A 24,344-nucleotide genomic window follows, 5' to 3' on the forward strand; every position below is an offset into this window, starting at 1 on the left:
ACTTCAGGCGAAACACACGCCAGAATTGTTGCTCACGGGGCTCCAGAGTACTTCTTGACACTCTCCCATTTCACTTTGACAGGAGCCATGATAACGGCAGCAAATTGATCGACAGCCTCTCGTAGCGACATCTCAGCGTGAGGATCTTGTCCAGTCTCTTTGACATATGTGTCCAGACAGTTGCCAGTGCCAGTGCAGACGCAGTCGCGCCAAGCGGTTCCAGGTAAAAGCAAGAAGCTTTCGCCTTCTGCACTGATTCCGGTAAATGGTGTCCTCAAGTTGTGCTATGTGGATTCTGAGCAGGTCTCGCTATTCCATTCTCGTCGATTCTTGAGAACTGCTTGACGCTTGCGATGCGTCCAGTCGAGGAGCATAGGCTTCGCAAAGACTTCTGGTCTCATGATGGCCATGCGGTAAGCAGTCGCGGCAAGCAGGGAAGTTCCGGACGTCTCGCCGCCCCAGCTGGTCTCACCAAGATAGTTTCTCAGAAGACCGGAGCTATCATCGTCTGTTCGTGCCACCCCACCCGGAAGTTCTGAGATCCACATATCGAGATCATTCAGCTCTTTGGCCATATCTTCTTTGCTTCGCGGGCACGCTGCGATTGTTGCGCGAACACGTGCCATACCATACGCAGCCCACGCATTGCCGGTCGACCATGCACCGTTGTCGATGAAATCAGAAGGTCCAGCGATATGTCTCCACAGGCCTTGCTGTGGTCCGCTGTTAATGACCAGTATGCTCCGGCAAAGGCTGATCTGTCGCACAGCTTCTTTCACCAAGTCAAGATCATTCGTGGCAACGCCGTAGTAAGCTAGGAAAGGCGGTACCATCGCAACAGCATCAGACGACAGCTCTGACTGCTCCATGCGATGACTAATGGCGCCATTGCTGTATCTCGGTGCTTCATTGAGAACAAAGTCTTTCTGCTTCGCTGCGGCATCGATATACTTCTTCCGATACAACTTATGCGACAGCTGCACAGCTGCCACGCCAAGACTTGCCGTCGGTCTTGAGCTTCGGCTCGATGTATAACGAAGCCTCGTCCAGCCTCAAACCCAGCTTTGGCACTTTACCACCTGGGAACGGGTCCGGACCGAGCACTGAACGCTCTGGGTTGTAGATCTGCTGCGTTGCCTCATAAGCATACCCAATCTCCCAGCTACGGACAGAGTGTCTGTGAGCTTGCGTCATTGCAGCGTTGATACGAAAAGAATAGTTGAAGCTTCCAGTGCATGTCTCGAAAGACGACAAGTCGATTGTAGGATCGGTGAAGTGGTTGTAGTAGACGGCGATGAAGATGGCCACCAGTACTACATACGCCGGGAAGAACTTGATGGAGTTCGACCATGTTCCAGGATCCAGCCAAGTGAACGGTCTTGCCTCGAGCCTGACAGGCTCTGGTGGTGGCGGGTCCGCATAGTCTGAGGCTTTCACCTTGGGCTTGCCGACCGGCCGCTCCGAGCCTGGACCTGGCGCCGGATGCTGTGTATGCTCCGGCATTCTGGAGATGGGGTGTGATGAGTTGGAGACATGGTGAAAGATGTTGGAGATTGAGGAAGGTGTTGATGGTGCCGAGCACGTGGCACAGCTGGCCAATTATGGCCAAGCTGGCCAATTATGGCCAAGCTGGCCAATTATGGCTAAGCTTTTGTGCTTGGTCATGATTGGTCTGAGCGTCGCTGACCATGTCATCATTCGTCGCGTCGCTCTTGATGTTCTTCCTCTTCATCGACGTCCACCTTCTCCCACTCCTCTGTCCCCAAATGCCCATCACTGGAATGTGATTGTGCGTGTCGCCGCGACCCGGACCGGTTTCCCGCGCTTCGGGGTGGGCTCACAATCACACCAGAGCTGGACGATCTCGAAGTGCGTTCCATTGAGCGGGCTCCTTTTCGATGTCCCTGGCTGGCGTCTGGCGCAAAGAACTGCCTTATTGCAGCTCGAAGTCGGCCACCCCGACTGGTAGTGGGCACTTGAATGTCAATGGGCCGTTCGATGCGCAGATTCTGCTCGCGAGCTTGAAGTTCGAGGAAGTCCCATGCCGCCTCGTGACCATTCAGATCGTTGGAGAACATGACTCTGCGACCGCCAGGATACTCTCCATCTGGGTCTGGATTCTCGAAGAGGAAGAAGTGAAGGGGCGACTCTTGCCCGTCGCCAACTCGGTCGGGTGGCACACCATTCTGCACGCGCATTGTTGCTGGGATGCGAGCGCTATTGCTATGTCGTTCTATTCTTGCGGCCAGTTTTCTCGTGATCAAGTCGATTGGAGCCATGGTGTCGGTTGAAGGTGGTGAGTATCTTCTGGAATTCGAAAGAAATTATTTTCACTTCGTCGAGGAGTTGCACGGTGTGGATGATCTGCGACAGGTGCTCACAGTCTTATATGGCGTTGCACAAGTCAGAGTCACATCCTGTGTCCTCAAGAAAGATCGGAACATATGGCCAATGATTTCCCTCGTGTTGTTAAAGCTCCCTCGCACCACGAGGCATATTGGACCAGTCTTTCAGTCCTCGGCTTCGAGGCTACATATCTACATCTGCACAGCTCTTTTCTTCACAACCAACATCCAGGCACTGAGTGTGAAGCACGAACTACATGAACATACGACACAACACTAAAGATACATCGCCATCATGCGCCCATTCGGTGCAATCGTCTTACTGCCATGCTTTTGCATCCGAGCCCTCGCGACTCAGCCCAACTCAGCTCGGCCACGACTCAGCGATGATCAGCGAAGACGATGCGCAACCGCACTGGACCTTCAAGAGTGTCCATGCGAGATGCCCTTCGAGGTCCAGCAGAGACCTTTGCCAATCCGTACCCAAATTTTCTGCACACTGATGCTGGCAGAGCGATCGATTCTCATCGAGGCGAAGCCGGGCGTTGATCAACCCGACATGACAAGCGCACAACATTCGGACGAGTTACCCGAAGGACTGAAGCGCCTAGAAGAGCTCCGGTCTCTACGACATGCCTGTCGCCAACGTTCGGATGAGATAACTCAAGCACGGAAGCGCTTGCAAGCAAGTCAGCCACAGTCTTTGGACGAGATAGCCCAAGAACGGAAGCATCTGGAAGAGCTCCGATCTCTGATGCGTGCATCGCGCCATCGTTTGGATGAGATGGCCCAGATACGGAAGCGCTTGCAAGCAAGTCAGCCACAGCTTCACGAAGAGATGCCTGCCAAGAATCCCAATCGCCTGAACGGGTTCCATTCTCAATTACCTGCCACGCTCCAACGATCGGACGAAATCGTTCAAGCACGAGAGCGCTTGCAAGAAAGTCAGTCACAGAATTGGGCCGTGCGTGAAAATAACATGACACCTCGGCTTGGTCTCCCCGGGTCAGCCGGTTACAGACGCAGTGGTGACATGGCATTAGACGCCAAGGTAGTGTCCTTGAAATATGGAAGAAAGAGACAGATGAAGCTTCTCCTTGGGCCGGCTCGATAAGCCATTATCGAATGTCATCATGCAACAGCCAACAGTGAACACCGCAGCAAGCCCATTGGGGAACTGAGTACTACTTTATACCAGTTTCTGCTGCTAAAATACACAGCTTTCGCCGGAACATCTTGCAACCAACCTCAATCAAAGAACAGCATGGCGCAAAAGGATCCAACCACTTCCACTACACCACAACGAGATCCCTCCATGCCACCAAGGACATGTTCATCACAGCCAGTCGCAGAAGCTCAGCCACTTCGGGCTAACCTTACGTCACATAGGACAACTAATCCGTGCCGGCGACTGGTACACAGCTTGGCGCATCACAAAGTGGTTACTTGGTACCCAACTCACAATAATGGATCCATCGTTGACCAATCGTCGAGCGCGAGTAGTCTGCACGGAGGCATCAGCACTCTGAGCAAGGAGTGTCTGCACCTGGCACTGTTCACGGCTTGGTACGACCGAAGGCAGTGGGCCAAGCCGCAGCAAGCACCCAAGGCACTCACAAACTCATCTCTGTCAATTTGCAATCGCGATATCGACACTCTATTGCCATAATGATGGAGTGCAAAGACAGGTGGCTTGCAATGAGCGAGGGATAAGTGGACAAAAAATGCCTCAGTCAGTCATTGAGTCGGCGCATGATGGAAAGGTTTCATATATTGACAAGGCCTATATGTAGCTAGCAAGTGAGTAACACTGATGTATAAGAATGCAATTGGACTTTCGTGGATATGCGGCACAGGCGGCACAGCCAGCATCAGTAGTGGCTGTGCGGTAGGATTCGGATCCTTCCGTCTTGCACAGCGCGCTGCACTCCGCGGACTCATGTATAACTACACCAATTGTAAGTGCTTCGTAAAATCTGCTCGCGTGTCATTGACAAGAATCGCACATTCAAGATGGCGCACTCCAAGATGCTTCCAGCTGTCATTCAAGCCGTCATTCTTTGCGGTCTATCCTCAATCGTCTCCCACCACCTCGTGAACAATGCCTTCACCAATGCTGGCGAAAGTGAACTCTGGCTCAACATCACAACCGCCATGGCGCGGATCGAGAATGCCACGACGACCGGTCTAAACAACACAACGATCAGCAATACAACAACAACACCAGCACTCAACTTGACAGCAGAGCACCTTCCCTCAAACAGCACGCAGATCAATCCGCCCGGTGGAGAATCCTACTACGGACAGACATTACCTCGAAGCATGTTCATCCTAGCAATGATTGCACCATTATACTACTACTGGCAACTATGGCTCGAGAGAATCTTACCCAGACGAGCTCGAGCGGAAGCACGTCTACCGCCACCGGAAAAGGCGGATTTCGGCGACGATGGTGACCGCGAGCAAGAAGTGATTGAGAAGTGGATAGCGCAAGGCAAGATTCGAAGGTCGTCGTTGAGCTGGTGGAATACATTCTTGAAGTGGGCTTTGCATTGTACGCTTGGCGCTTTGTGGGTTGAGGCGATGCGGTATTTGTTGGAAACTGTGCTGTACTGGAGGTGGCCATTGACGATATGGAAGAAACTATCGTATTGGGTAAGCTATCGGAGAGGCCCAATTCATCGCTCGCGTATGCTGACATCTATCACCAGGAGATTCTCTTTCGCTTCGCGGGCACACTCTTCAGTACTGGCCCACTCTCGTCACTGATAGGCTTTATCCTGGTTCCAGCTCACAAGAGGATGGTGTTTGAATCTGGAGCGGACTTTTTCTGGAGCTTGTTTTGGGGTATCGCCCTGACGACTGTGCTGCCTCTAATTGCCAGTAACAGCCACGTGCAGTATGGAGTGGCGATGTGGATCGAAGGAATGGAGAATCAGACGAGGAATGCGAGGGCAGCGCCACAATTCCCGAGGCTGGGAGACGAGCTCTAGGATGGGGCTGTGGTCTTGTAAGATCCTGAAGGATGTGTAGCCAAGGGTTCTCCGCTCCTTAGGGTTGCATAGTCTGTCTTCGTGGTCGATTCTATGACCTCGCAGGCTTCTCAAACAGATAATGGCAAACACCCCACTCCTCTCCACCATTCCAAGCAAACAGCTCCGCACAAGCAAGATAGAACACTTGCCAGCGATAGAACCATTTCGCAGTATCAGTCTTGCCGTAGGTCTCTTCCAGATGTGGCCAGATCTGTTTCTTGCTTGCATTCATCTTCGATAGCCAGTCCTCGCAAGTCTTCGCGTAGTGTGTGCCGCTCACCCACCACTGCCTCTCCAATCTCAGGTCTCGCTGGAAGAAGTGCAGCAGGTCCGCGGAAGGCATGGTCCCACCGGTGAAGAAGTGAGTCGTCATCCAGCCGCTTTCAAAGTCATAGGGAGAGTTCTTGTGGGCGAAGTAGTGCACGAAGAGCTTGCCGCTTGGTTTGAGCAGTGTGCTCACTTTTGCCAGGAGAAGTTCGTAGTTCTTCATGTGCTCGAACAGCTCAATCGACATGACACGATCAAACTTCTCTTCGAGCTTCGTCCCTCGAAAGTCATAAGTCGCAATATCTCCGGTGACCACCTCCAAATTCGTAAGTCCCTTCGCCTTGGCCTGCGAGTCGATATACTCCTTCTGCGTCCTCGAATTCGAGAAAGCCGTCACCTGCGACTTCGGCAGCACTTCAGCAAGGTAAAGAGACAGACTTCCCCAACCACAGCCCAAATCAAAAATCCGCATCCCATCCTTCACCTGTGCCTTCTCAACATAACTCTCCAGCATCGCAATCTCCGCCTGTGCCAAAGTCTCCGTGCCCTTGGGATACAAGCAACAGCTGTACTTCATCCTAGGACCAAGGCAAGCCGACAAAACTCCAGTCCCGACTTCATAGTGCTGTTCGTTTGCTGCAGCGGTTTCTACCGCGATAGGTCTGCTCCGGAGGAGGTCAACATACTTCATCTTCGTTTCATAGCTGTCGGCCAGACTTGTCGACTTGATGAGCTCGATGCGCTGTCGTAGTTGACTTCTGATACCCTGCCGGAGAAGGAACTCGGGGAGATAGCCGCCGTCTACGACTGTCTCAACGAGAGCGTCTATGGAAACGTGTCAGCATGGATGTCTTGAGAAATCTTGTTACAAGGCTGGCTACCGTAGTTCATGATTGCGCCCAAACGCCTGTAAAGTGGATATGTCAAGCACGCGGTATACAGATATCCCCTAGGACGATGTTGTGAGGTCGAAATCGTTGTGTTGGTGAAGCTCATCCTGCTGGGCGGATTCGGAAAGCGAAGTCTGAAAAGTGCCGGAAGTGACATCATGACTGCCGAAAGCGGTAACGACGACGAGGTGAAGGGAGGAAGGCATGGTGACAAAGTAGTTGCCGCCGATGTTTGTCGACTTCACTTCTGGAGAGCTGCTAACAAGGGCCGTGTATCCATAGAATCAGCACAGGTCGACGCGCTCTACCCTCGACTTTATCAGTTGAACCTCGCCACTCAGCCATATGCCAGCATGTTGAAGCAACGGCCTACGCTTCGATAAGGAGTCGAAGCGCTCGGCAGCAATCAACTTGGTTACCAGCCCTCAGACAGAGAAAGCGCACACAGCTTTTGTGGTCATATCAGACATGTACACATCTATAACCTTTCATCATGGTCATCGTGTTGTCAGGCTCCATATGCAGCAATTGTTCAACCCATCCCGAATACACCTTTCCGTGTCAACTTCGACCGGTCCATGTAGCGTAGGAAGTCATCACTCCAGGCTGAGTTTCTGGCTGCTTCTTCCATTGCTTGCTGGGCACTCCGTCTACCATGAAGTGAGCAGCACCTCGGTGGTGCTACGCGCTCTGAGAAAGAGCAAGAGGCAGTCGAGGCCGCAATCTTTAGAACGTGTCGACTCCGGGACATCGACCACTTCCTCCAGACGCCCAGCGGGAAGAGGTTGCTCTGCCCTTTACTGATAAGCTCAGGTACTGCGTTCACTTCACAGCCTCGCCTCAACACCCTCGCTCGACTCATTCTTCGGCGCGACCTGAGCCCGTAGCGCCTTCTCAAAAGTCTCCATGAACCGCTGAATATCACTGAAAGTGTTGTACAGTGGCGCAGGTGCGACTCTGATACATCCAGGCTTGCGCTTATCGCAGATGACACCAGCAGCCTCGAGCGACTTGCTGACCTCCTCCATAAGCTCCTCGCGCAGCAGTACACTCAACTGAGCACCACGCCGAAGAGGATTCGAAGGTGTGATGATCTCGAATGGGTACGATCCGTCGAATGTCCGCTCGGCAATTTGGTTGAGGAGGTGCTCGGCGTATGCTGTGAGGAGGAGTGACTTTGATCGTAGGTCTTTCATGGAGGTCTGTTTAAAGATGGAAAGCGAGGCGGAAAGAGTTGTCAAGTCCACGATCGAGGGGTTGGAGAGCTGGAATCCCTGCGCTCCAGGCGTCGGCACGAACTTGTTATCCATCAAGAAACGAGATGACTTCTCGTGGCCGTACCAGCCCTTCAACGCTTTATTCTTCGCGCTGTCGCCATGCTTCTCGTGCACAAAGGCACCAGCAATCGAGCCAGCGCCAGAGTTCATGTACTTGTATGTACACCAGCACGCGAAGTCGACGTCCCAGTCGTGGAGCTTCAGCTCAACGTTACCAGCTGCGTGGGCCAAGTCCCAGCCAGTAATGACGCCGCGGTCGTGTGCATGCTTGGTAATTGTCGGGATGTCAAGAAGCTGGCCGCTGTAGTACTGAATACCTGGCAGAAGAATCAAAGCAAGCTCATCTGCGTGCTTATCGATCAAGGATGTGACATGAGCGGTTGTGATGATGTAGCCGTCATCGGGTTGGACCTTGAGCATTGAGTCTTCTGGCTTGAGGCCGTGCCACTCGATCTGAGACTCGATGGCGTACTACCTTCACGTCAGTTTAAGCTCACCTTACACGACAGGATGTACTGACGTAATCGCTGGGGAATGGCCGCCACTCCAGCATGATTTTGTGCTTCTTCTCAGTCGGTCGGTAGAAAGCCGCCATCATCAGGTGAAGGTTGACTGTCAGTGTGTTCATGATCACGATCTCCTCGGGCGATGCCCCGACAATGTCAGCACTCTTCCGCGCGCAGTCTCCAGCCATGTCCTGATACGGCACCAAAGGCGAGTCCCCGATCTGTGTAAAGTGACCATTCACAGCAATGGAGCCCCATGTTGTCAAGTATGCGTCGAGGTACTCCGAGACCGCCTTTGGCTGAAGGCCAAGTGAGTTGCCACAGAAGTATATGCTGCAGTCTTCCGGCTTGTCCGCAGGAGCTTTCGTCTTCTCGTTGTCGACTATGCTTGTTCGCTTGAGTTGTGCCCGGGTCGGTATCCTGAAGTGATCTCTGAATGTGGTCGTGCTGTTGTCTAGTGATTGTGCGAAGTCGTAAGAAGCCGCATGCTGTGGCCACGTGGGCTTCTCTCCATTGCGGAGCTGAGTAATAGCGCTCTGTGCATCCATTGCGAGTGAAGCGAAGTGAAGTAGATCGTGGTTTGTGATAGTTGAGTCTGTGTCGCAGGAGGAAGCGTGGCGTGAGAGATGCACTTTATCTGCAGAGCATGATGCGATCACCATTCACATCCGACGATGTCTTCACGGAAGCCAAAGCCCGTCGATGAGGACTTGTGGAGACCGTGAAAGCTGCACCGATTGGCGGGACGATGCCCGGCTCGCTTTGTTAGGCATAGCTTGGTCAAGAATTTGACGGAAGACTCGCTGATTGCTCCATTGTCCTCAAACCTTGCTTCCGACACGGAACTTCAGCGGAAGCATTGTCCACAGCTCCGTCATGTCTCCTTCAACAATGGTGTAACCGCATGGCCGCCATGCTGAAGTGGAGCATCTCTCACAGAAAACTTATACTCAAGGCGCTACGCCGTTAGACACCGAGCATACATTCTTTGGCCAACCTAATCGACAGCTCTAAATCTAGACTTTTTGTCAGAGCAATCATGAGTCCCTCCAAGATCGATGTTGTCCCCTCTCCAGCAGCCTTGGCCTCCTACGGCATCTCAGAGAACGGCTTCTTGCCTGCAGACAGCCCTTTGAGCCGGTTACTCAACGACTACTACCAGCCATGGGAAAGCATCGTCGAAGACCTTCCCGGTCTGCTTGAATCGAAACTGGTTCGACAGCACGTAGACAGACTGCCAGTCCTCGACACAGCGCATCTCGAAAGCGAGCCAGAATGGCAGCGAGCATATTCGATGCTTGCCATCATCACGCAGGCGTATGTGTGGCAAGGTCCAGAGCCTGCTGAGGTTTGTCGCTTCTGTTCCAGCTGAGACGTCTCCATGCTAACGATATCCAGCTTCTTCCACCAGCAATCTCGATCCCCTTTCTAGCATCCGCCGAGCATCTAGAAGTTCACCCAATTGCAACATACGCAGCGTTGAATCTGTGGAACTACAAGGCCCTAGACGGCTGTACCGACCTGACGCAACCGGAGAACCTCGTAGCACTTCTCACACAAACCGGCACCGACGACGAGTCATGGTTCTTCATCATCTCAAACGCAATGGAAGCTCGGGCAGGTCCCATAATCAAAAGAATGCTGCTTGCGATGGAGGCGGTGGAGCAAGAAGATGTGGCGACCATGATCGACAGCCTGGAGTACTTCCGGGATAGCATCATCGACATTGGCAGATTACTCGAACGGATGGACGAGCGTTGCAGACCGCAAGTGTTCTACCACACAATACGCCCCTTCCTTGCTGGCAGCATGAACATGGAAGCCGCTGGCCTGCCGAAGGGCGTTTTCTACGACGAAGGCAATGGCAAAGGGTCGTGGAGGAAGTATCGAGGCGGAAGCAATGGCCAGAGTTCGTTGTTGCAGTTCTTTGATGCCGCACTTGGCGTCAACCACGAGCGGTGTGAAGGCTTCCATGCTGACATGAGGAGATATATGCCAGGACCGCATGCTAGATTCTTGGACGACATCGAGGCCATCTCCAACATTCGGTCGTATGTCGACAGCCACAAGGAGAATCTCGAGCTCGTGACAGCATACAACAATGCTGTGGCAGGCTTGAGCCAGTTCCGAGATAAGCACATCCAGCTAGTGACAAGGTACATCATTCTGCCCGCGAGGATGGGCAAGCCTACACAGAGTACTGGACGGCGAGATCTGGCAACGACCTCGACCAAGCTGGCCTCTGGTTCTGTATCGACGCAAGAGCTGGTCGGTACCGGTGGCACGAAGCTCATCCCTTTCCTGAGAACTTCCAGGGACGAGACGAGCGAAGCCATCGTTGTGCGATGATCCAAATGTGATAACATGACTGGTTGTTGGCGGATCCCGACTCCACAGCAGCAGATACCAACAAAGTAGGTCTCATCGCCAAGCCCATGAGACGAGAAGGAGCAGCATCAAGCTGTCGAACGCAGAAGTGTGTCGCATCACGTCCGAGTGCCATTTGCCACCGCGCTTCGGCTACTCAAGGGGACCAGACATGTGGTCGTACATCGGGAAGAGAGGAATATCGGCCAGCGATCCGTCGAGGGTTTGTCGCCCGGGCTGGAGGAAATCCTGAAGGCCTTGGTCATTCTCATTGAGCCACGGAAGGGCGAAGAAGTCGGCATCGTAGTACGTCCAGGCGCCCTCGGGCGGAGCACCTGTACTCTCTTGTCTCAGAGCTTCCGGGGACTCACGCTGCCCATGGGCGGTGTTCTGCACGGGCTCACTTCGAGCATCTGGCTCGACTGCATCTTCAGATAGTAGACCGAACAGCTCCGAAGACGCTTGCTTGCGTTGGAGATGAAGATGCTTCTCACGATTCTTCACGTGGTTCACCGTCGTCTTCAGAATTGCTCTAGCCGTCGCAGCATACTGTTGAGCGTGAGGATCGATGCTGGCGAAGAAGTCCAGACATTCAATCGAGGTGTTGCAGTTCTCCTCGAACATCAGTCCAGATCGGCCGACTATGCCCACAGCTAGAACAAGAGCTGCGGTGAAGAGCCAAGACCTGCGATCGTTAGTAGGTGTTACGCATTGAGGATGATTTGGACATACACGACGAGAGGCATTCTGTACGGCATTTTGCCAGTCGCCAAAACTTTGCGCAACACATCAACAAATGCAGCTGCGGCATCTAGGGCGGCATCCGCGAATTTCTTCTTCTGCTGATTCTCTGCCCGGGAGCTTTGCCCTCGTAGTGTTGCTCCAAGATACTCGTACAGCTCATAGATCAAGAAAGGTCGTGTCAATAGCATGATGCTATAGTAGTAGGACGAAAGTGTCTGACATGCACCGACGATACTCTCCTGGTCCATTGACTCCATACTGCAGGAATCGACGATGCTCATGAGCTGGCGAACCCACTGACCAGCCCATCCTTTTAGTTGCTGTGACACGAAATTGGCAATTCGCAGGGAGATACGCTTTCTCGAGTAGACTTCCACGACGACACGCTCGATGATCATGAAAATTTGCACGCTCGCATCGAGGAATATATGAGCATCCTTGTCGGCCAGGTCCTGTGAGCTGCTGTACTTGACTGTGCAATCGACGTCCGAAGTGGATGGTGGACGACCAAGCATGTTGCTGATGAGCATGTCTACGACCCGGAGGCTCTTCCAGATTCTGTCTCTGTATGGGAATCAGCTCTGCACTTCGAAATACCCGGGACGACCTACCTTTCTCCGGGCATTGCTGTGGAAGCGTTCACTTCTGTCCTGTGTAAACCAATGGCATATGAAGTCCGAGCGGCCAGGGAGAAGTACAGATAGGCTCCATTGGGCTGGAAGGCTCGGAGCATATGGACTGCGATCAGCGCAAAGCCTTGCACTGTTGCAACACTCATGCTGCTTGTGAGGTTGCTTAAGAGCAAGTCCTTAGCATGACCGAACCAAAGGTCTGCTTTGGCAGCGTCAGTTTCTTGTACCCCGATCGCTGCAACCAGATAATAAACAGCTCGTGAGGCAGCAGCAATGGTCGGACGATCGCCATTCGTCCATGAACTTAGCTCAGCTTCCAGCTGATTCCTGTCGAAGAGATCCACCAGCCCACAGGTGGCGATGGAATATGCTGTCATGAGTCCGCGTACCTCGTGCGGAAGTATGTGTGCGACGCCATCCGGTGCAGCTGTCGATGGTCTGAGAGCTGCGACCTCGACAATCGAATCTCTTGATAGCTGATTTGAGATACCGTTGGGATCGACCTCACTTGCGATCAAATGTCTGACAGTCTGTAAAAACGACAGTGGAGCACAGTCTCCGATGAAGATGACTTTGCCTTGCGCGTCGCGAAGAAGTCGCGCTTCTAGAGGTACTTCAGTGTCCTGAGCAACCAAGACTGTCAGTTTGATAGCCCGGCAGCTGGCAGACCGTAGGAAGTGAGGCCCATGTCAGTCCCTCACGGACGATGACTTTTATCCTACAGTACGTACTTCGTGATGATCGTCCCTGCTGATCGTGGGGGATAGCGAAGGTCCAATGCGAGCTATCTCCTCGTCGCCCTGAAGCCTCTGTCGGAGGGATGTAGGATCGCTCCGTTGCCTGGCACGTGGTGGCTGTGACGTGCTCCGTCCATCAGGCGTCCGGTCATTGTGAGCTGGCGTGTTTGCAGTGGAATGCGCCTGCTTCTGCTTCGGCCCCGAGAAGGTGCACGTATCTGCACGTTTCTTCCGTTGACAATAGCCACAAGGCAAAGAGCCGTCGCACTTCACTTTGCGTACTTTACAAAAGTCACAAGCAGCCGAGACACGATCTGTTCGTCGTCTTTTCTCGCGTCGAGGTGATTGCGAGTCCATGTCGGTGGAAGCAAAGGATGACGGATGTTCCCAGGATGTGCTGTCGGAAGTGAGGATCGACGGAAGTGGACGGCCCGGGGGACAATGTGGAGAAAGCCTAGTCTACTCGCCCTGACCAGGTTCGTCTCCACTTTCGATGGACTGCCACGTGACTGGGTTTGCACGATCTCGCTTGGGGCCTTGGGTGTGAGAACCTTGGCGAGTGTGAATCTGAGATACAGAAAAGCTACCTGAGAAAACTCTAAATACACAGCTGAGCGCTAAGCCGGCGGTATGTTCGGATAAGAACGTCACATCCTCCCCTACTAGACCCTAACACACCTATGTTAGCCTAAGGCGGCTAGCCTAATCGCCTATATACTTAAATCGATAATAAAAGAGATCCTAAAGCTTTAGCTTCCTTCGTCGTAGCTTCCTAGCCTACGACCCTTTAGCTCACTTCACTCCGTATATATAACTGCCTTACGCGGCTTAACTCTACTACCTAAGCTTACTACGAGCTTACTAACCCTATTAGATAACCTTACCGTAAGCTTCTTACGCGTGTTCGCGCCTTCCTATATCGTTAGAAGCTCGTAGTATAAGGTAGCTCGTATAGAACGTAAGTATAAAAGCACGCTCTTATTTAAATTAATCTAACTACGAGTATTAACCTTTAAGCTTACTAAGTCTTTAATAACCTCTTCGCCCTTCGGTAGCTTCTTCCTTAACCTTCTTTAGCCTTAGCTAACTTATTCTTAATTAGATTAAGGTATATAAGCCGCGCCGCGGTATCGGCGTTAACGTAGTAATACTAACGTGTTTTAGACTCCTTTCTTCCTTATAGCTTACTATAGCTCCTATCCCGCGCTCTCCTTAAGGCGAGGAGTTAATAGCTTAGATAGACGCCCTTACCGTTACCTACACTTTAGCCGTATCTAATAACTTCCCGCGGCTCCCCGTTTATACTAAGACGCGCCTTCCGGATATACCTACCGGATAGTTAGCCGGTTAGTAGACTCGGCTCTACGCCTTCTAGTTTAAAGTCTAGTTCTCTCGCGACGTTATTAAGCTAGACAATTAGATCGCGCTATAGTTAGCCCGTATCGCGCGCTAGTATCTAAGGATCGACAGAGGATCCAGATTCTTTAAGATAATTTATATACTCCCTTCGCGCTATAGCTGCTTCTAGTTTAGCGGCGTTCTAAAGCTAGTAGCCGCGTTAGACTCCGACTTCGACGTCTTTAAAAAGGTCCCTAAGGGCGGTATTCTAAGGCAGCCTATCGCTTTTAGACCGTATACTATATAAACTAGGCTAGCGGCGATTGTCTTTAGCTACTATAGCGGCCGCTCTAGATCTACGCGATACGTATAAAGCTACCGTTCTAAGGGCGATACCGAGCGTCCGCTAGGAACCTTTACTAAGTACTAGTAACTTAGCCTACCGAGTAGTAAGCTAGAGAAATACGACTAGGAGGATCCTAAGCCTAATACTATAGACGACTTTACCTTTATCGAGCGCGGCGGCTATACTAATTGTTTCTAGACTAGTAAGTACTCTACCTACGACCGTAGCCGGTCTCGTACTAAGTCTAGCTATACTAAGCGGTCTTCCCGGTTAAAGGACTCTAAGCGCCTAGGTACCCCTAGTAAGGTAGCTAACTTCTCTAATCTTCCCTAGGCCTACGATATTACTTAGGTTACGGAGTCTAGTCAGTTCTAGAATACTAAGTTTAAGTATCGTAATCTAGCTTAGATTAACGCCCCGACCCTAGCTATATATAGTCTAGTCTTCTAGGTTAGTCGTAAGCCTTATACTGCCCGCGACGCCGCGAGCCGCCTAAAGGCCGCGTTAAAGGCTAACTTGGCTTACGTCCGCGCCTTTATTTACGAGAACGCCGAGACTAATACGAATAGACCTAGCTAGGAGGAGAACACCTTAGATAAGGAGGACGACGGCTTGTTCGTATTACTAACTAAGCCTAGTAAGTCCGCTAGTATACCTAAGGTACCTAGGAAGCCTCCGGGTAAGAAGCCCGTATCTTTAGCTAGTAAGAAGTCCGCGGCCTTAGCTAAGAAGAAGTCGGCTTCTAGGACTCGGCGCAGCCCTCGGTAGATATCGCCGCGCTATACCCTAGACCGTAACGAGCCGTAGGAGGGTCTAAGCGATACCTCCGACTACGTTAGGTAGCTCCGCGAGATTCCGGTATAGACGCCTCTCCTAGAAGACTCTAAGGGTAAGGGCGAGGCGGTCGTGACCTCGCCTACGGTCTACGGTCGTATAGCTAGTCCTCCCGTTCTTCTAGTAGCTAAGCGGTTTAGGCGGTTAATCGCGACTAGACGTACTTTACGATTCGGCTCGATTACCGAGAGGCCGAGAGGGGCTATAGTTCTATTAAGCTCCTTAGCTCGTTCGCCTATACCGATAATAGAGGATGATAATAGAGAGGATCTAGAGGTAGTACCTAGCAATTTCCGGTTCCTAGATTAGAAGTAAGGCTCTAAGAGCCTAGATAATAATAAGCCCGAGGCTACTTTATAATTTAGTACTACGTTCTTGTTTTATACGAGCGATAGGTAGCCGAGTAGCCTAACTTAAGAGTACTATAGACTAAGAACCCTAATTAATAATTCTTACGACCTAACTCCCTTAGCGCCGCTTCGGTAACTAGGCTTACTCCTATAGTTTCTTCTTCGTTATCTGCTACCTTAGTCCCTTTAGGCGAGCGGTCTTAGCTACTACCTCGGCTTCTTAAAGTAGCTACTACAATAGGTTAGCTTATCTAACCTCCGGGTCTACTAAGTCTAGTATATCTATATCTAAAAGGCTATTAGCCGCTTTAGGTTCGGCTATAACTTCGTCCGCTACGCTTAATCTAAGTAATGTTCCCTAAGGTAGGGCTAACTCTTTTTCGTCGGCCTAGGGATAGAGCGTCGAGCTAAACACTTTAATCTCCCTAACCGGTATCTCCTACGGGACCTTAGCGGGTTTAGCTAGGGTAGGGATAGCTTCCTAAGGACTTTCTTATTATAGAGGCTAACGATCTTCCTAAGTGTCCTTCTCGAGTAGTAGGGAACGTACCTAATCTTACTCTTCGCCTACTCTTCTTAACTTAATCTAATAAGATCGCCTTTAAGACCTAAGTACTTTAGGTAAAGTCTTTTGCTCGCTTCTTTTCCTCTAAGCATTCTTCGTAACTCTTAGGTCTCGCTAAACTTGCTCTAGTAAGTTAGCTTCTCTTCTTTAACCTTCCTCCCCTACTAAGAACCCTCGCGCTCCTACGTAAGGTTAGCTACGTTCTTTCGTAGTCTAGAGTTTAACTTGTTTCTTTAACTACTTAGCCTCCGGTATAGTTAAAAGGTCCTTTAGATCAAGACTCGTATCTTAACTAGTACCTAGAACTTCCTTAAGTTCTAGCTTATCTTCTAAAACACCGGACCTATCTAGAAGTCTCCTAGCTAGATACTAATACTAGAATTTAGCTAGATCCTTATATACGGCTAATATAAGCCTATTCCTATAGACGAGATACCTTAGAATCCTACCCGTAGGGGTCTAAAGTATATACGTCCCTAGGAAGCTTGCTTTACGGATCTTATAGGGTCTAAAGTACTTAGGTTCTAGCTTACGCGGATCTAGGTTTATTAGTAAGACCTATTCTCCGACTTTACGTCTTAGCTATACCTCCGGCGGAAGCAACTTTAGACTTATTAGGTTCCTAGTCTAAGCTCGAGAAAGTAGTCTTTTATTTACGAGCTAACGCGTATAGCGGACGCGAACGATACGCTTCCTATAGTCGTTAACTAAGACATTCTTAGCTCGTAGCTTATTCTTATCTTCTAGGATTCGTAGGTATTAGCTATATATAAGGTAGAAGGGGCTAAGGTAGGTTATTATATACTAGCGGTATCTAGTATAGTAGATCGCTTTAGGTAGGAAGGTATCCTATAGCCTAATATTGTTACTAATATATAGCTTCGTTAGTATCGATCCTAGTATACCGTTTAGGTTTTCTACCTTCCTATTCGTTATAGGATAATATAGGGATACTAGACAATAATTAGCCTAAAACTACTTTATTAGGTAGCTTATAACCCTACTTAGGAAGTTCTTACTATTATCTAAGAGGAGCTCGCGGGGTAGCCCGTAGTTCTAATAGATTCTCTCGTATAGGAATACTATAGTCGCTTTAGTATCCGTACGCGGAACGGCCTAAGCGACTAGCTAACCCGTAGCGTAATCTATCGCCGTAATAATGTACTCGTTTCCTAGTAGACTCTTCGGTAAAGGCCCTACGACATTAATCGCCTATCTCTCGAAGGGCCTAAGCTTATTGTTAACCTAGTAAAACCGCGGCTCGCGTGTTTTAGGCTTATTAGGCTTCTTTTTCTACGTTAGCTAGTATCTAGGGTAGGATTCGATAAACTTTCGTACGTCCTTTCTTATACTAGGCTACTAGGCTCTTATCTCGAGCTAATCTATTAGCCCGGGCGCCGTAAAGTGTCCGTATCGCTAGTATACGTAGTTTACTAGATCAAGACGCTAGGTTAGTACGAGGAAAGGCGCTATTCCCTTATCGTCTAGAAGAATGAAGCCTAATCTAGGTTCCTTAGACTCGTCGATTAGTAGGAGTAGCTCGAATTCCTCTTCTCGTACCTTAATTAAGCTCTCGAGGTAGGGACCGTAAGTTAGTATCTATCCCGTTAACTTAAACTACCTTATTAGCTTAGGGAACAAGTCGGTCTCGTTAGCTTTAAATCTTATAGCTACGAGTTGCTTAACCGGCTAAGCTAGGTTAGTAGGTCCTTCTCCGATAAAGTTAGGCCGACGGGAGAGCGTATCGGGAACGATTACCTATTCTCCCTTACGATATTTAATGTCTAAGTTATATTACTAAAACTCTTAAGCCTATCGTACGATCCTCTTACTCTAGCCCTTAGTACTATTAAGATACCTAAGCGACTAGTAATCGGTTAGGATCGTAACCGTATAGCTATTTTCTACGTAGTTATCCTAGGTTCGGAGGGCTTCCTTAATTACTAGGCTATCCTTTTCGTAAACTAGGTAATTTAGCTCGGCTCCCTAAAGCTTCCTTCTAGAGAAGGCTGTAGGGTGTAGCTAGTTATTAGCTCCTATTTAATAGAGAGTAGCGCCTATAGCCTATTTAGATATATTAGTCTTAATCGTAAAGGGCTTCTTAGGGTTAGGCTAGATTAGTATAGGCCCTAAGGTTAGCGCGAGCTTTAGGCTCTTAAAAGCGTATACGTACTAGGCGTTCTATCGTACTAGGCGACGCTTTTTCCGCCTAAGGGACTCGTCGCTTTCCTTAAGAAGATCTAAGAGGGGTACTACGAGTTTCGCGAAGCCCTAAATAAAGCGGCGGTAGTAGCCTACGGGGCTAAGGAACTACCTAATCTACTATATATTAGTAGGCATAGGCTAACTATTAATCGCGTCGATCTTGTCTTATAGTAGCCTAATCGAATTCTTCTCGATCTAATGCCCGTAGAAGGTGACTAACTTGACTCTAATGTCGTACTTCTTAGGGGAGTAGAATAGTTTAGCTTTCTTTAGGCGGTCGAAGACCTCCTTTAGGTCTTTTTCGTACTATTCCTTAGAGTCTAAGAAGACTAGGATGTCGTCGAGGTACACGACGACCTTATTCTAAAGCAGATCTCTTAGGATCTCGTTTATTATAGACTAAAGCAAGGCTAGGGCGTTTATTAGCCTAAAGGGCATAACGAGGAACTCGTACTTCCTATCCCTAGTATTAAACGTAGTCTTATACGTGTCGGCTAAGTCGATTAGTAGCTACTAGTACCCTAAGACTAGGTCTAGTTTACTAAAGTATTTAGCCTTTGCGACCGTATCTAGGCACTCCTCGATACGTAGGAGGGGGAAGCCGTTTTTAGTAGTTACGGCGTTTAGGGCGCGATAGTCGATATATATACGCTACTAGCCGTCTAGCTTAGGGACAAAGAGGACTAGGGATCCCTAGGGTAAGGACGAGACCTTAATTAGTCCGCGATCAAGGAGTATCTAGATCTAGCGAGCCTGTTCTCGAAGCTGACCCGGGTTTAGACGGTATACGGGCTAGTTAATAGGTCGAGCGTTACTAGTAGGGATAGTATAGTCGAAAGCTCTCTTCCGTAGAAGTCTAGCCGGGAGCTAAGCTCTCTAGATCTCTAGGAAGAGATTAACTAACGTCTAGAAGACCTAGTTACCTACCTACGGTAGCTAAGACTCGTCGTCTAGGTCCCCTACTATAGCTATAAGGCGTTCGTATACCTTATCTAAGCCGTGTTCCTCGAAGTCGATATTAACTAGGGTATTGTCGGGGAGTCGCCTAAGCGAGTAGAAGAGCTAGGGTCCTTCGTATCGTATAGCGAAGTCTACTAAATATATAGAGTTAAACATTTCTAGCTCGCCTTCGTCGTCCTTTAGGTCGAACACCTTAAAGTACGACCTGATCGTATAGTACCGGCTACGCCGGTCCCGTAGTCTAGTAGAGCTAGACTACTAGTTTACGTTAGGGTTAACTTCCTAGAACTACTTAAGGCCTAGGATAAGGTCAAATCCTTCTATATCGATAACTCTAGCGGGGACTATGTCCTACTAGGTACTAATCTGATATAGTAGAAGGATACCCTAAGTAGAAATGATCTCCTTACCGTTTAGGAGGACGATCCTTGCTAGCGGTAAGTCCCTAAAAAGCGATCGGGGGAGTTGCTTCGATTTTCGGGCTAAGAGGTACACTTTAGAGGCTACGTAGTCTAGGGTAACCTTAGCCCGAACCTAACTAGGTCCTAAGCGGGTATCGATAGTAAAGAGCCCTCCGCCTATCGCTATTAGCCTCTCTATCGTATAGTCGACCTCCTCTTTAGTCTCCGACTCGGGTTCTTTAGATAAAGACAATGCTCTATCCTCTTCTACTTATGTCTACTAAGCCTTACCCTTAGTAGCTAGGGTCGTTCTATCCTAGTAGGATTCTCTAGGTAGGGGTATAGAGGCGTCTAATGATCCTAAGTACGTCTGCCTTAATTAAGACGTCTTAGGCTCTATTTTTTGGCTTAGAGTAGTTACGCGTAAAGTGGCCTGTCTTACTATAGTTATAGTATTCGTCTAAGCGCCCGGAGGGGCCTCTACGATTACCTCGCTCGCGTCTACGTCCGCCGCGGCCTCTACCGCGCGCCGAGCTACCTAAGTGGCCCCGGAGAGCTATAAAGGCTTTAGTGTCCCCGTCTACGAACTTCTCGACGGCTAATGTTATTACGGCTAGCTTCTAGTCTCTTCCGCGGCTAAGATAGAGTCGCTAGTCGGCTATAATAGCCTACTAGAAGTAGACGCGGATATTTGTATTAGTCGCTCGGAAGTTACGATTGTCTAGTTTAGCTAGTATATCGGGCTTTAGGCCGGCTAAAAACTTACGTAGGTAGGTGAAGTTATCTAGTAGGGGAGTTATACGGCTCCTAGTCAGCCTAAGCGACCTAATAAAGGTCCTAATACTCCTAGTTTAACGGGTAGTCTCCTACTTACGCTAGATCTACTCCTAATAGTCTAGGTCGACTATAAAGTTAGAGATCTACGTAATTATGTCGTCGAAATCGCCGTGCCTAAGATAAGGGGGCTTTAGGCGCGTTTCTTTGATAGCTTTAAACTATAACTAGTTAAAGTCGCTACTAACGAAGCTACTAACGAGCTCTAGTTTCTCTAGGTCGGAAAGGCGTCGTTTAATAATCTATTCCTTATTTAGGCTAATCTAGGCTCTAATAGACGATATCTAGTTAAGGTACTCGTCGTTCTAAGTATTAGACTTTAGAATAGGGGGATCCTCTATCCTAGGCGCCTTACCTCTACTAGCTAGCTCGTTATATAGGCCGAAGTTATCTTCGTCTAGGTAGTCCGCCCTATCTATCTCCGCGTCGCTATCGCGGTTAGGGCGGCGGTACGACCGAGTAGCTAGGGGTATAGCCTAAGTAGCCCTAAAGGTGTCGCTTAGGCTAGTAGGCTAAGCCGCGTAGTTGTTACCTAGGGCGCGACTATAGGCTAGGCCCTCTCCGACTAGATAAGTAGCAAAACCTTACTAATCCGGTAGGTAATAACCGCCTTAATTAGGGTATTAGTTAGTGTCCTCTATACTAAAGGTTTGAGTAGCCCGCCCCGTTCGTAGGAGCTAAGATAAGGTTAGTAAGGTTACCTCGCTTAGCTTTAGCACTAAGGTCCGACTGAGGCGTAAGTTAGAGACTTATAGCTCAGGATATTTACTTATAGGCTGATTCAACCTAATAGAAAGGCTGAAAGGAAGGGAAGCTACCAGATGTGAGAACCTTGGCGAGTGTGAATCTGAGATACAGAAAAGCTACCTGAGAGAACTCTAAATACAAAGCTGAGCGCCAAGCCGGCGGTGTGTTCGGATAAGAACGTCACATGGGCACGACCCCCTGACGCGAGCGGCTGAACAGACGGTAAGCATCAGTGCAGCACCCAGTTGAGGTGTTGCACATCGTGCCTGCCTCTACAAGTGCTCTCCGGAAGATGACCATGATCCCCTTCCTCGGGGACATCCCGACTTCGGTAGCGTACGCGATATCACCATTCCTGCTCGTCGCATCGATACTGGTATTCACTCGTTTGGTTACCACATGGAACTACTACGCCTCTCTCCGCAACTTCAATGAATCGCCCCATGGCGGACAAAAGATTGTGTCTCCACCACAAATACCATACTGGCTACCATGGCTAGGCAATACGATATCATTCCTCCAGCCTTCTCCAGGAAAGTTCTGGTCCCAACTATTCAGCTGGCATCCACGATCCACAGGCATCTGCACCATACTCATAGGAGGAAGACCCACCCATATCGTCTTCTCTTCCGCGGCAGTCCAGGCCATGTTCAAAGCACGATCACCTTCGCGAGATGTCTTCGAGCGTGAGCTCTTCTCCGAAGTCTTCGAGATGCCAATGGAACAGATCAGGAATGCTGAGGCTGGTAAACATATGGAGCACGAGATGAACTCGAAGTACCTTACGAACTTTGACCGGGTCAACGAGCTCACCTCGCACTTCACGAGAGTACTTGAACAGGTTCTGGACAGAGACGCAGAAGAGATGGTCAAGCTGCCAGAAATAGGACTCTACGATTGGCTACGAGACCGCATGTTCACGGCATCATGCACGGCGCTGCTCGGCGAGAAACTGTTGGAGATGTACCCAACATTCTGCGAAGACTTCTACGGTTTCGACTCTGACTTCTTGAGCTTCTTCTTCAAGTTTCCAAAATTCGTGATGAAAGAGGCCATCGAAAGACGGAACCGCATGTTCACCGAACTGGAGGAATGGAGCGGAGAAATGCATCGCTTGAGTGGCGGTACGCCGGTAGATCCAGAGGGTCCAGTATGGGAGCCCTATTTCGGCAGCAGACTTAACAGAGCACGGCAGCTGGACTACAAGAATCGCAAGCTCAATGCTAAGTCTGGAGCAAGACTTGATGCAGGCATCACCTTCGGCCTGTCCAGCAATGTAATACCAGCCACTGGCTGGATGCTATTCCATCTGTTAGATCCACGAGGACCAAAGGATATTGTGCCTCGTGTCTTAGCTGAGATCAACAAGGCGCAAAAGGAGGATGGAACTCTGGACATCGCAACACTGATGACCCAACCACTGCTACAAAGCATCTGGACCGAGATCTTGCGCCTTTACACAGACGTCCTCGTAACACGAAACCTGTCCGAAGACCTCGTCCTCCCACTCGACGAAGACGGCAAGCGTCTAGTCCAGCTCCGCAAAGGCGATAACCTCTTCGCACCTTCATTCCTCGGCCACCACGACCCCAATGCCTGGTCAACGGGCGAGAAGCCGTTTGATCAATTCGATGCCAAGCGATTCCTGGCTACGAATCTCAAAACTGGCGAGCAGACTTTCAGCACGAGTCGCACAGCTGGCAAGTTCTTTCCATTCGGTGGGGGAACGACCATCTGTCCTGGCCGTCTCTTTGCCAAGCAGGAAGCTTTGGGGGCGTTGGCGATGATACTGTTACGATTCGAGTTTGATGTGAAAGGGTTCACGGATGGGGAGAAGAAGCATACCAAAGACTTTCCGTCTTACTCGAGGGCGTATCCTGGAAGCGGCGCTATTTCACCAGGTGGTGATATGAGGGTCAAGATCAGGCGGCGGCAATGAATGACAGGTCGCACCGAACGCCTATTGGAAACAGCCCGCCCCTGCATACGTTCCTCCATCCCTATCGAGACAGATCCGTCATATGGTGGCGTTCATGCTCTGATCGGAGCATGAATGCGAACCCGCTAATCTCCAGTCGTGTAACTCAAGGGTCAGCATGTAGCCAATGGCTTCGCAGAACGAGAGACAAAGACCGGTGAGATTCCCACAAACTATGAAAAGCTGCAACCACCAGTCATTGCCAGATACTGCGCAATCCACGTCCTTCCGTGCCCTTCGTTATCAGCCTCATACCATGTCCATTCTTCAGAAACATGAACTCCACTATCACAACATGACATACACTGACAAAGATTGGCGACATTTCCTTGCACCATCGAGCCCTTAGCACTGGAATGGACAAACACGACCGTGACAGCAGACGGTTTGGTACGCTTCGTGCTCTGCACTTTGCTCGAAGCACTCTAACGTAGACAGGGTGTGACCCGTGGTATCGCGATCGGAATTGGAACCCCAACACAAGTCTTCGCGATGCGACCTTACACCGCTCTGAACAATATCCGCGTCAACAATGTCGCAGATGGCATCTCCACTTCCAACACTGCCTGCGTCGGTAGTCTCGGCGGCGTCTTCGATCAGTCACATTCTTCCACTTATACTGTTGCTGTCAAGGGTGCTTGGAATGGCAGTCAAGTCGAGAACGAAGACAAGGACGGCGCATATATCTACTTCAACGACCGCGTCACGTTCGAAAGGAGGGGCTACGCCCTACCTCCTCCTCAGGCGCACGCGGGCTCAGACCCACCCCTTTCCTAATCTGGTATAATGTGGGCGGGGTAGGGTCTGGCGTAGCTCGAATCAGGATGTTGCGCTAATAATTGGTACCTGAGGCACGAAGGACCGATTATGTAAGCTGAGCAACACTCCTTTCAAGGCCCAATAGTCTGAGAAGGAGATAGGCTACGCCTATGGCTTTCCCGTGGTACTGGACACTGACCATAATAGAGGTAAGAAGATCGCAAGCG

General features: G+C 50.1%; 8 protein-coding genes across 8 annotated transcripts; 3 read left to right on the forward strand and 5 right to left on the reverse strand.

Moving 5' to 3' along the window:
• Nucleotides 1-32: 32 nt before the first annotated feature.
• CLAFUR5_06895 (uncharacterized protein) lies at nt 33-1,503 on the reverse strand (the record flags this gene model as incomplete). Its single annotated transcript, XM_047906043.1, has 3 exons — nt 33-284; nt 339-934; nt 993-1,503. The coding sequence occupies 3 exons, from the start codon at nt 1,501-1,503 to the stop codon at nt 33-35; spliced, it is 1,359 nt and encodes a 452-aa protein (XP_047762877.1).
• A 191-nt stretch (nt 1,504-1,694) lies between these two features.
• On the reverse strand, nt 1,695-2,279 carry CLAFUR5_06896 (uncharacterized protein; the record flags this gene model as incomplete). Its single annotated transcript, XM_047906044.1, has 1 exon — nt 1,695-2,279. One exon carries the CDS (start codon nt 2,277-2,279, stop codon nt 1,695-1,697), a length of 585 nt encoding a protein of 194 aa, XP_047762876.1.
• Nucleotides 2,280-4,358: 2,079 nt separating this feature from the next.
• Nucleotides 4,359-5,338, forward strand: CLAFUR5_06897 (uncharacterized protein; the record flags this gene model as incomplete). The annotated part of the gene is made up of 2 exons (XM_047906045.1): nt 4,359-5,000; nt 5,057-5,338. The coding sequence occupies 2 exons, from the start codon at nt 4,359-4,361 to the stop codon at nt 5,336-5,338; spliced, it is 924 nt and encodes a 307-aa protein (XP_047762875.1).
• Nucleotides 5,339-5,429: 91 nt separating this feature from the next.
• On the reverse strand, nt 5,430-6,697 carry CLAFUR5_06898 ((S)-coclaurine N-methyltransferase; the record flags this gene model as incomplete). The annotated part of the gene is made up of 2 exons (XM_047906046.1): nt 5,430-6,472; nt 6,529-6,697. 2 exons carry the CDS (start codon nt 6,695-6,697, stop codon nt 5,430-5,432), a joined length of 1,212 nt encoding a protein of 403 aa, XP_047762880.1.
• A 667-nt stretch (nt 6,698-7,364) lies between these two features.
• Nucleotides 7,365-8,868, reverse strand: CLAFUR5_06899 (Kynureninase 2; the record flags this gene model as incomplete). Its single annotated transcript, XM_047906047.1, has 2 exons — nt 7,365-8,285; nt 8,335-8,868. 2 exons carry the CDS (start codon nt 8,866-8,868, stop codon nt 7,365-7,367), a joined length of 1,455 nt encoding a protein of 484 aa, XP_047762879.1.
• A 491-nt stretch (nt 8,869-9,359) lies between these two features.
• Nucleotides 9,360-10,669, forward strand: CLAFUR5_06900 (Indoleamine 2,3-dioxygenase nanC; the record flags this gene model as incomplete). The annotated part of the gene is made up of 2 exons (XM_047906048.1): nt 9,360-9,668; nt 9,719-10,669. 2 exons carry the CDS (start codon nt 9,360-9,362, stop codon nt 10,667-10,669), a joined length of 1,260 nt encoding a protein of 419 aa, XP_047763845.1.
• Nucleotides 10,670-10,840: 171 nt separating this feature from the next.
• CLAFUR5_06901 (Filamentous growth regulator 27) lies at nt 10,841-13,157 on the reverse strand (the record flags this gene model as incomplete). Its single annotated transcript, XM_047906049.1, has 4 exons — nt 10,841-11,372; nt 11,420-11,995; nt 12,043-12,686; nt 12,795-13,157. 4 exons carry the CDS (start codon nt 13,155-13,157, stop codon nt 10,841-10,843), a joined length of 2,115 nt encoding a protein of 704 aa, XP_047763040.1.
• An 8,515-nt stretch (nt 13,158-21,672) lies between these two features.
• Nucleotides 21,673-24,135, forward strand: CLAFUR5_06902 (Cytochrome P450 monooxygenase calL; the record flags this gene model as incomplete). The annotated part of the gene is made up of 2 exons (XM_047906050.1): nt 21,673-23,295; nt 23,797-24,135. 2 exons carry the CDS (start codon nt 21,673-21,675, stop codon nt 24,133-24,135), a joined length of 1,962 nt encoding a protein of 653 aa, XP_047763042.1.
• Between the last annotated feature and the right edge of the window lie 209 nt (nt 24,136-24,344).

This window comes from Fulvia fulva, chromosome 6 (genome assembly GCF_020509005.1).
Source record: "Fulvia fulva chromosome 6, complete sequence".
NCBI classification, from domain to species: domain Eukaryota; kingdom Fungi; phylum Ascomycota; class Dothideomycetes; order Mycosphaerellales; family Mycosphaerellaceae; genus Fulvia; species Fulvia fulva.